At 35.9% G+C, this 12400-nt stretch overlaps 1 protein-coding gene across 4 annotated transcripts in view; it reads right to left on the bottom strand.

The window, feature by feature from the left end:
- The window catches only part of TRAF3IP2 (TRAF3 interacting protein 2), a 765530-nt gene that overhangs the window by 385327 nt on the left and 367803 nt on the right, over nucleotides 1-12400 (bottom strand). For all 4 annotated transcript variants that reach the window (XM_044062725.1, XM_044062727.1, XM_044062728.1 and 1 more), the window contains one exon: nucleotides 997-1085. In XM_044062725.1, coding sequence (XP_043918660.1) covers nucleotides 997-1085 — 89 coding nt within the window. The remainder of the gene's footprint in view (nucleotides 1-996; nucleotides 1086-12400) is intronic.

Here is a 12400-nt window from a genome sequence, read left to right as displayed (position 1 = left end):
TGCAAAACTGAAGGCACATGGGATGAAACTGATTACAGATATGTCAGCTGTAATTGCAGCAGATGAGGAAATCAGAAGAAACTGAGATAGAAGGGAAACAGTGGGACAAGTTAAAAGTTTCAACTACCTGGAAGGGGTGGTTTAGGAGAAGGCAGGTCTGGATAATGAGGCCAACATTAGAATTAGAGGTGCAGCTGCCAACTGGCAAACAGTGTCAGGGGTAATGTATGATAGAAAAATGCCAAAGAAGCTGAAAAGTAAGGTGTACAAAACCTTGCTGTGACCAGTAATACTGTATGGTGCAGAAACCTGGGTAGTGAGGGTGGAGCAGTTGAGGAAGCAAGAACTGATGGAGATAAAGTACCTGAGATAGGTGGTAGGATACACACTGCGGAACAGATGAAGAAATTAGGACATCAGAGCCCAAGAAGGTCAAGAAGAACAGATTACAGTGGTTTGGGCATGTGTGGAGGAAAACAAAAGACAATCTGGTGAAGAATATTTGGGACAGGCAGGAAGAAAACAAGAGGAAACAAGGGCATCCAGCAAAGAGATGGATGAATTATGTTTGCAAAGATCTGTGACAGACAGATATGACTGTCAAAGTAGGTAAGAAAGTGGCACTGAAATGAGAGAGATGGTGACAGTTAATGAGACACCCCAACCCCATGTAGAAAATGGGAAAAAGGGGTTGATGATCAGGATTTAAGTGATATAATAGTATTAGTACTGTAGGGAAAAAAATAAAGATATAATGGAAAAACATATTTTGCCTTCAGTTTAATACAGTAACCACCAAAGCATCACTAGCAGCAGGATGATCAAACACGATTGCAACATGCACCACTTTTTTTTTTTAACTTATAGAGCTGTTTCTTTTTGGAATGTTCTCTAGATAAAATAAACTGTGTACTTTCATTAGTTGTGATACTGGAAACTTCTTAAACAACAGGTCAACTAATGCTGTATAGAAAAAAACAAAACAAAAAACCTTACCACAGTTTGAAAACCATTGGATCGCAGGAAATTTGCAAACCGTGTGATCTCACTGGCTGTGTCTGCAGAATAGGTGATGAAGACTTTTCCTAAGCAAATACAGAAATAATAGTTGTAAAACAAGTTGAAATTATTTTAACTTCGTCTTTTTCAAATGCAGGGTTTAAATATGAGACGCCAATTATATTCTGTCATACTGCAATCTATAGCTTAGCGTGTGCCTTTGGTGTGTCATTAAAAGAATTGTGAAAAGCAGTCTCTGAGGTGAAAATGGTGCACCTTAACAAGATTCTCTTAATGTTAGCTGCATCTCTGATGTGTATATTTACTGAAAAGATCTTAAAACTAACAGAAAACTATTCATGTCCACTTCCATTTGTTCTGCTTTGACCTGACAGTTTGTTTTCCTTTTATGGCCCATTTTGACATAAATCTGAGGGGATGCAGTGTTGTTAAAATATTACTTTAAAAAAGTCTTTAAAATTATTGAGAGATAGCCTGCTATCTGTAGACAATTAATGCTCCCCTTTTTGGGCCAAATTACGCTACTACATTGCAATGAAATTTTCTATATAAACTTCATTATTTGCATTTTAAATGTTTCTGTAGCTCCGCCCTTATTTTGCAAGAATCTTATTCATTAATGATGTAATGAGGAGGCTGATTATAGGATTATCCCAGTCTATCTAAAAGCAGCATGGGAAACTTAACAGCATTTTTCCCTCAAGAGTATTGTGTGTCAATAATCTGGCTGAGCAGAAGTGTTATTGACATTCATGTGTTTATAATGCTTCATCTACTTTTGTTATTAAAAACTACACAATGAAATGCTAGCTTGTGATTTAGATGTATTTTAATAAAAACTGAAATAACTCAGACTGAATGTTTGTTCATTTTACACTATATTAAATCCTCAGGTTTCAGTAAGAGATAAAGATCTAAATGTTTACTTTCCTGTGACAGTGGAATGTAGTAATGCAGAACAGAATTGAAAGCACCAGTCTCAATTTTAATTTTAACTTTACTATTAAAACATAGTCTGTCTAATAGGGGCAGTCTTGCTAGCTCAGTAAGTAATACACTTACCTTTGGTGGAAGAGCGTAAAGTTGTGAGTTTTATTCCCATCCCAGGTAAATGGATTTTTTTCCAATACTGACACTGTAGTGTAGCATACAGTGGTGCTGCACTCCTGACTGTGCTGGACTTTGGATGAGATGATAAACTGAGGTCTCATCTGCCTAAGTTGGTGGTTACATCCATTAAGTGGATGGATGTAAAAGATCCCATGGTACTATTGAAAAAAGGAGTATGAGAAGCTCCCTGGTGCCTTGGCAAAATTTCCTCTAGTCAGTATTGAAATCCACCATGGGTCTCTCTTGAAAAGAGGCCACTGGCCTTGTGGGACTTACCCGGTCAGAAATTGTAGGAAAATAAAAGTGAATAGATAATCTTTTTAATGTAATCTTTGAAAGTGAACTCAAAATAATAGTAGCAAATTTGGAAAGGCATTGCTGCCTGTAACAGCTGTGCATGATTGTTTTCCTTCTTCATGGAGTAGTTGCGCATAGATGTAGCTCATCTGTTATGTGGGGTCCATTAAGAATAACTGTGACTCATTTAATTTACATGTGATTATTCACCCCAAAACATCTAACACCTTTAAAGATCAGTACTCAAAAACAGTGCCGCAAAACCATTTTTATAGTGGGCAAGCCCCCTTACACCCCCTGAACAGGGGATAACCCCCATCCCCGAAATACATACATGCTAACTCTAAGATTGTACAAGCATGGACAGAATGAAGAAAGTTATACTAATGTAACAATCACCTTCTCACTTTTTTCTGAGTCTAACTGCCATAACAAGCTTCTGGCAAACTTCCAGTCATGACTTTCTGAGCATCGATCATGTGGCTGAGACAAACAGTAGGGTTCCTCTTATGTACTTTGGATATTCATGTTCAGAAGTATGACTATAAAACAGTATCACTGTAACTGCATTACACCAAATAACTAGAGTTAAATCAATTAAAATAACTGATTGATCTTTCAGTGTACGGTGGAAATGAAAGAAAGAATTGTAGCAGGCTAATGTAATTCCTGGTGCCTGTCCCATATCTGGCACCCCCCTTCAGAGCTTAAAAAAGTCCATTCCCCTAGTCTGGCACTCCATGCAAGATTCATGCTCCACCCTCTGCCTCCTCAACTTTTCAGTTGAAGAAGAAAAAAAAAAAGTCTTCTACTTTTAAACTGTTACAGCAAGTGGCTTGCTACAGCTTACCTCACATGAAGTGCTGAAGCACTGAAATACATGGGTGTATATTACTTTATTGAATTTTCAAAAGTTCAAACCTCATATGGTCATATGATCAAACTTTTAAAAGTTCAAAAAACCAAAAAAGTAAAACAAACAGAAAAAAACTACCTGACCATTTTAAGCAGGGGGGCATTGCCCCCCACACCCCCCGCTCTTTAAATATACCAAGTCTGAGATCACACTACAGTGCAGGAAAGGGAAATCTTCCCATTCCGCACTGTACAGAGCTCTCCATTGAAACGTTTGAACTTTTAAAAGTTCAATCATATCGACCACATGACGTTCGAACTTTTAAAAGTTCGATAACATAATATACACCCGAAGTACATTACTGTATCAGCATTCAAAATGCTGGTATAGAAAGAATCTAGGAACTGCACTTCCCAGTCATCCACCCCAACACCATAACCCTAGGGCTGCCTCCTTTAGTTCGCTCTTGCTGTGCTTCTGCTGAATGATCACTTATGAGTTTCTTCTATAAATAAATTAATGAGATATAAGCCTACAGAGTAAAGCTAGGAAAATATCTACCTGATGGCTACAATCTTCTATGACATCAGCATACCAGGGATTACATTAATAAATTTAATTTTAAAAAGCAGTAAAATAAAGGACATCATAATTTTATAACCACTCATTTTAAAATGTGTCTGAGTTACTTTAAATATGTTCTCCCTTAAATATGAAGACAGATGATTCAATTTTAGTGCACAGAACTTTTCAGACAGAATTTTTGTTTAGGTTTAACTAAGCAGAAACTGTTTCTTGTGATCTAAATGGAGGTGTTTATAGTTTATTATGACAGAATGTAAAAACTACAGATGGGATGAATAGGCAGTGTGAAATACTTATTCCACTGTAGAATGGCTTACATAAATCAATTACGTTAGAATTCATGTTAAAGGCTAAAAATAATGTTTCTGTGAGGCAGAATAACATACCAGGCTGCATTTTCAACAGTGCTAAGTATGCATTATCCAAGCCTCTGTGTAAACTATTCATCCTTAGCCTTTCTAAAGGGTTTGTTCCTGTCCCTGATGCCTGGAAAACAGTCACTATGACTGCTATACACAGGTGTGACCACTCTATAGACCCAGGTAATAACAGGCCTGACAGCCTTACCAGCCTTGTATGCAAAGCCATAGATTGTATTAAAGCAGAACTCATTTATGCAGACATAGGCAACTTAAATGATCTAGACCCAACTCAGTTTGGTTTTGTGAAACGCAGATCTGAACCTAGTAAACTTATTTGGAATGGTTACAGAGACTTTAGACAATAGCCACTCTCTGTACAGACTATTTATCTTGATCTGGCCAAGACTTTTGACACTCTTCCCCATATTGCTATTATTGAAAAGTTAGATAAACTTAATGTAAACCCATACATTGTCCACTGGATTGCAAACTGGTTATCCAGCAGATCCAAAGTAGTGAAAGTTGCTGGTACTCTCTCCAAATGTAAAATTGTAACTATTGGGGTAATGTAGGGATCGTGCGCGCCCCTCTCCTGTTTGTCATTTATTTTATAGACATCCAAGCCAATATTCCTGAGGTGTAGTTGATCAGGTCTGTTGATGACTGTCAGCTGAGCATTATTATCCACTCCTCCTTTTACACTAAACTGATCCAAAGAGGGCTGGAATATGCACATATGTGGTGTACTGAAAACAGACTCAAGCTAAATGCAAAAAAGTGTGGCATAGTTATATTCTGCAAAAACGCTGTTCTCAGCTCATATGTTATACTGGTAGTGCCATTCAAACAAATATAGTCATATGAAATCTGGGCACTTATGTGGACACCTGCCTCTCATTTTTATCATCATGTTTCCACCATAGTCAGGAAATCCTCCTATCTCTTCCAGTTAATTTCAAAGGGAACATCTTCAAGAGACAAAGAAGTTATCTTGCCATTGTACTCTTCCATTATCAGACCTATTATCAAATATTAATGCCACCCTTTGGTATGGTGAAATCCAAGCATGCCACTTGACTGAAAAGGACCCAAAGATTTTTAACCCATAAAATTAAAGGCCTTAAATCCTTCAGTTATACTGATAGATCAGCACAACTCTCTTTATACTCACTAGCCTACTACCTACTCTGAGATGACCTGTTTCTCACTTTTCAATCCATTTCTTCGCAAAACCACTGGTTCTATAAACACTTGTAGAAGGGACCTAAATTTACACCAACAAATAAACAAGACTTCCTGAAGAGGTAGGTTCCTAACTCAATGTATTCTCAGCCTTCAATGTATTCTCAGCCTGTGGGGTAAGTTATCACTACAGGTCAAGCAAAGTACTGCTTTGTCTGCCTTTAAAGTATCTTATTGATTGGATGGGTTGACACAAATTTGACACAGATTTACACCAGGGTTATCATGTACATCCTTCCTTAATGTGGGAGGTGGTCACTATTCTCATAAAATGGCAAGAACTAGGCCTCTTATGGCTCCTGTGATTAATTCCCTAGCCATGTGTCTATATTTTTATGCTCACTTCAGTGATCATTTCCATAATCACGTGCCTGTGCTTTTATGCTCACCAACAGCTTCAAACTCTTAAAATATACCACATTGTGTTCTGTGTGAGTGAACTTTCAAGATTTGAATCTTGATTTTAGACCTGGCACTGTGTAATTTTTAGTTTCTTGCATATAGAGAGATAGTGCAAATAGTAATGGTCTCTTAACTGCTACATTGCTATAACAAAATAACATGTCTTTTGCCATTTTTAACTTCTTCTGTCATCCTCTTGCTTTTGCTATTTGTATGAGATTTAAAGAGCTTGAAGTTATGATTATAGAATTTATAATAAAGCAACATCCAAATACAACTAAATAACACACAAGCAATAGGATTGGAACAAGAACCAAAACTCAAAAAAACAACCAATCCTTGGTATAAAACTGACTGCTCCACAACTTGTAGTCCGATGAAGATGTAATTTATTCCAAGATACACAAAAGTTCTGCTCGACCACAATGATGTGGAAATCATTTCCACATTTCCACATCATTGTGGTCGAGCAGAACTTTTGTGTATCTTGGAATAAACATCCAAATACAATAATAGTCTCATGTATTGATCAGTGCTCCATAATAACATACAAAACAGAGCTGTCTTTTTATCTAAACCTGCAATACACAACTGCAACATCATACCTCACATAAAACAAATGTTTTCCAACCTAACTTGCTCAGAAATAATGTCTAAAACAATTCTCACAAAATACGAATATATTTTCTGGTCTAGCTTGCATAGATGTAATGTCTAAAATGTTAACAGTTCTCCCTTTAATTCATTTTTAATTTATGAATGAAACTTTTAGCAACTTAAGAAAGTACAGGGTACAGGAGATCCAAGTCAGAACTGTATTAGACAACCATCTAATTATTCTTTTTTAACAGCTTTACTGAATTATCACTTGTAACACAGGCAAACTTACATTTATAAAAAGTAAAGTAACCATATTAACACCTTCATATTTGCAAGCATTATATATCACAAATATTGTTTTATACCATATAATCAAAGCAGCATTACATAAATTGTTCAACTCCTGCTTTCTCTTAAACCTCATTCCTCCTCCAAAGCATTTCTCTGCATGCTATGTTTGCACAATTTCCATTTTTATCTATGTAGTTTACTCCTACCGTTTTCTAAAGATCTCACTTCATATTCTTTTATTTCTGTTACAATATTCACTATTTAAAGTATAGTTGGTTTAGACTTTGATTTCCATTTTGTAGTAATTGATTTTTGGCAACCACCATAATTAAGCTTTACCATTCTTTACTATGTGTAGGAAATTCAGATCCTGTATCCCAGCTCAAAAAAATCACTTTCTTAGTTACACTCCATTGCTTGCCCAGTATTCCTGGCAGAGAACTCTGTAGGGAATTTTTAAAGTCTTCCATCTCATTACACTCTAAGAACATATACTCCCAGGCACAGCTTTCTTCCCTATTACACCTCCAACATTTGCTATCTACCTGAGAAAAAAATCTTTGGAGTCTGCTTGGAGCATACAAGTATCTATGCAAACACTTCTAGGCAAAATCCCAAATCTTCTAGATTTTGTTGCATATTTGGGAGCCATATACATGTCCTCCCATTGTTTCTTTGTGAATCAATTATCTAATTTCTTTTTTCTTGATCTTTTCTGATCTCCTCTGATTTATTCCTATATTTAATGGATGTTAAATGCTTTCATTCTTAACTATCCAAATAACTTCATCAAAACATTCTAAAAGAAATTGTGACTTCCTGTTTTGTAACATCATGACCTGTTATGTGATGACTGATGGCCAATCATAACTAACAGAATTTAACCCTTCTAAAATCAATTTTTTAAATTTTTAAATCAATATTATCAAAGCTTGTTTCATGTGAGAACTGAAGAAATTGCACAGATGCATTATTGTATTCCACAAACTCATTAAAAAGCTCCCACAAAGTAGAACACATTATAAATATGTCATCCGAAAATTGTAGATACAACATTGTATGAGACCAATATTTACTGTTATGGGCATTCTTATTTTTCCACTTCCGCATTATTATATTAGCAAAAGTGGCTTCTATGGGAAACCCCACAGCTACCCGTTTAATCTGGTGAAAGAATTCTGTTTCAAAAAAGACATTACCTCTAAAAATGATCTCCATACTTTGTTCAATTATTAAAATATCTTGATGTGTAAACTTGTTGTGGCCTATAAAGACCTTGTGAAACACTTGAAGTCCTACAAAATTGTATGAACAAGAACAGATCTTTAACATTAATGATCAAAAATAATAGTTTGCTGTCAAACTTTCTGTTGGAGACAAAAAAAGTATCATGAATCTCTGGGAATATGCCACACTTCCGATATCAACTCTAACTTTAGTATCAACTAAAATCACTAAAGGTTTAGTTTTTGAACAAGTAAAATAAACTATAGGATGCAGGGTTAAGTTGTACACAATTTTATAGCTTTTCGGAATATTTACTTTGTTTAGTATAACTGGACATTTATTAGTTAAACAAATAGCCATTTTTGAGTCTAGCTTAACATAATGTGCTGACTCAATTAGCCATAAATCGATCCACCTATATTCTAAGTTTATTTCATTTTTAGAAACAGGAGAATAATAAGTATCATCATTCAACTGTTCTAACATCCACCCCAAATAGTCATGGCTATTCATAATGACTTTAATAAGCAAATTCAATATGGTCTTTTCACTAATAATCCAGTTGAAATAACATTTGAATGTCCTTGTTTTGACCACAGATCTGAAATCCTATTCACATATTATTTCAAAAATGTTCAGTGTTGGTAGAGTTGGAAGATTAAATGTACTCTGCATTTATAATCATTGTTGCTGACAAACCCCTTCTTTATTCTGAAATATTAAAAATAAATGTAATTTTCTGACAAACAACATCAGTTCAATAAGCAAATAGTTATGTTCACTTTCCTGGTTGGCACACAGGTAAACCTTTTTTTGAATATAGCAGCAAAGTCATAGGTAATGTCTTTGCAGCTTAAATTATAAAATTTCAGCCCATTAATATTCAGTATAGTACCTGATGTATTTTGCGGGGAACCCTGTTTTGTGCCACAGCCACAACCTCATCCTCAACCTGGGGTCCATTCCTGTTGTAGTAGTTGTTCCAGTTCTTTCAAGGTTGTGCCTGACCACTCAGTGTGTACTGATGCTTTTACTGCTAGGTGATTGGATCTCTGGGGCACAATGGTGTTGTTTTCTTATATTTAACACTTGCTGTCTACTCCTATCTCATTCCTGTCTTTTTCACCTCTTTTATGGAACCATTACCACAGTATCCATTTCTTTATCATTTATTTATTAATTAATTTATTTATTTAACTGTGATATTCTAACTAGTCTGAAAGCTCCTTTACAGAAGAGTTCCAAAGAGAAAAGCCCCATAAGTTAGTACACTTTTCATTTAGAGACATTGTTTACATCTACTACTGACCAGTTTTTCCACATTTACCTATCCTCTACCTTGGATCACAATTAAATGGTGTCTTCTCCCCCTTGCCAGCTATATATTAATGACTCTGGAACAGGATGGAAGGGAAGAATGTTTTCATTATATCTGTGATACAAGATTAAACCAGATATATTTGCAAGTCACAGGATGGGATTACATATCTTTTGGAGAGCTGTAAGGCAATCCTTGCAATTACTCTGCCACTTAATTTTCCATATAATTCTCCTCTTACTGTGGTTTGCAAACCCCAGATTTCCCTGGTCACTCACTGCTTTACTCTAGGGAAAAATCAAATGGATTCACCCAGGACAAAATCCAGGGGCAAATGCTCTAGCACTCATGTGCATGTCTATGCTACAATCCTCTCACTCACTCACTCACTCACTCACTCACTCACTCACTCACTCACTCACTCACTCACTCACTGTTACAACATGCTGCAGAGCTGTCCTGTAACATTCCCAGTACCGGATATATCTGTGGCGCAAGAAAACTATTCAACTCAGGAGCAGGTAAGATGGCACAAGTGTAACTGTATGAGTCTGCACACTATAGCAATGCATTTTTTTTTAATTTCTGGTTATTTGAATTAAGGAAAAATGGAGTCACTTGGTGCTGATAACTCATTAGAATAACTAACTGTTTATCAATAATAATTGAATGCTTTATTTGGCATGCTTAACAACTACAGTAAGCTGCAATGTGAGATTGTTATCTGTAGTCATCATTTTCTATACAAGGCAGCTTGGAGCCATTCTCTAAACATAGCAAACAGGTTTTGGATGTGAAATACAATTTTTGGAAAGGTACATCTGTTTTTGGACTTTTGCCTTCATACACAGATGCTGAAAAATTGGAAAGATAATTATGTGTTGACTGTTTGATGCTTTTTTGAGCACAGAATTGAGGCTGCTTCCATTGAGAGTGTTTTTCTTGCTAGCTAAGGCAATTCTGGTAACTTTGAAAGTATTATAGTGGTTCTGCCTTGCAGTCCATATCTACTGTTGTATTTCATCTAGTATATATATAAAATATGTCTCTGGTTGCTGATCATTGCTAACTTAATTATAACAGAAACTGTAAATTCACCATTTCTAACAATTGTTGAGGCCTTATCATGGACTACTATTCTGATAATACTACTACCTGGGTGGATAACCTAAGAGGGACAATTTAGTACAACTCCTGAGTGTTTGCAATACAAGCATGTCTAGTCATTTAGCCATCTCTTAAACTATGGCAACCTAATATTCTATAGTCAGGCAGTACTCTTCTCATTTCAATGTCATAGTCATAGTCCTCACACCATTTATTTAGGATTTACTAGTATGCAATTGAAATGGAGTCACACTGACCCCCTTGATTTAAAGCTAAAGTTCATATTGTGATACTAAACTTGACTACAGGTGATAACCTTGCTTCATCATGTGGCTGAGTTCAACCTCCTCACAAGTAACTCCAGACCGAAGGTAGAGGAAAAATGAAGCTTTATTTATGCCAATTCAATTGAAATATGTCACATCCTCAGAATCGACAGGACAAAGGCAACCAATCAGAAATGGAAGTAAAAATTGAGCCGTTGGAAAGGCTTTAACATAAAGAATAACTGATGACTTGCATAGAGGGCTGTGGTAATACATTATCCTATAAGGTGACTCAATTATATCTTCAGCCATGGCAATGAAAAACAATTTGTTGTCTCTTTTCAGGGCAGATAATGTACAGACAGTCTCATAATAAGAGGGCTAGTGGAGGAATATTAACCTAATAAAAGTTGGGGAACTTTGTTGACTGGTTGCTGGATCTGCTAAAGTGTTATTCACTTATGTGATTGTTGAGGTTCATAAAGCCCTGCATCCCCATGTATAATCTGTTTTAAGTTGCTCAGTGCAGGTGATATATTTTGTATTACTTTAGCAAACATGAAGCAGAAATTAAGCCTTTGGAAAGGTTTCAACATAAAATTAACTGATGACTTGCATAGAGGATTTGGATTATAAACATTTAACATGGTATCAGGTACTCAACATTTGATCTCGTGTTGTGTTAAATTCAGAATGGCATGCTATTCAGCTGTCTGTTTCTCTTGGAATGGTACCGACTATAAGGTGGATTACAAATTTCAACTTTCACAATTATGAAAAACTTTTCTGATGTAAAACATATTCATCTATGATTTATGCAGTCCTACTAATTTACAATTCTGCAGTTATGATAGGTTGTGTTGAGATAATAGGATCTGTTCCACAGGTGTCTTGCTATTAACATTGATCTGGAGTTACTATATCAAAGGTCCTCCATGGGGTTTGCAGACTCAGTTTAATTTTCAGCTTTGCTTATTTTTCAGAGTTTTCCTCTTATACATATGCCATATGAGCATGATGATCTATTAGCTGAATGATTAGAGCCACTGAACACACACACACTTATACAGCAAGAATGAGCGTGTTGTACTGGGTCTATGTTGTATTATCGAAAATATGGTTTATCGAACCGTATTTCCAATAATACACTTCCGCAAAAGTGCATTATATCAAAAATGCACTTTAGCAGAACAAAAACAGGAAAATGTAAAAAAAAAAAAAAAAAAAAAAGCTGTGCCCCCCCCACTTTATTATTCTCACTCCGAGATCGCAATACGGTGGGGAAAAGGGAATATTCCCTTATCCCCACTGTACCACGATCTCAACAGTAGTTGAGTCTCCAGTATACGTTGATGTACAACTAACGGTACATCCAAACTGCATGTTTTTTTTTTTTTTTTCTTTAGCGAAAGTGCATTTTCGACAAAATGCACTTTTGCTGAAGTGTGTTCGATAAAGTACAATTCAATAAACCATACTTTCAACAATACAAATAGGATCCATTGTACTGGGTCTATGTACTACTACTATGTACTACCCTTTGTGTATTTCTGTAGCGTGTTAGGGTGGGAGTGGGACCCTCCCCATACAATCTAAGGAAAAAGAAAGAATATTTCAAACACAGAAAATATTCTACCATAGTTAGAAAGAGAGAAAAGAAGGAAAGACAGAGGAAAATAGAGAAAAATCAGGTAAGCTCTCACAAAAAGAGACAGCT

The sequence above is a fragment of the Protopterus annectens genome, chromosome 2.part1, assembly GCF_019279795.1.
Source record: "Protopterus annectens isolate FY-2018-M chromosome 2.part1, PAN1.0, whole genome shotgun sequence".
Taxonomy (NCBI): Eukaryota; Metazoa; Chordata; order Ceratodontiformes; family Protopteridae; genus Protopterus; species Protopterus annectens.
This window is presented reverse-complemented; position numbering and strand designations above follow the sequence as displayed.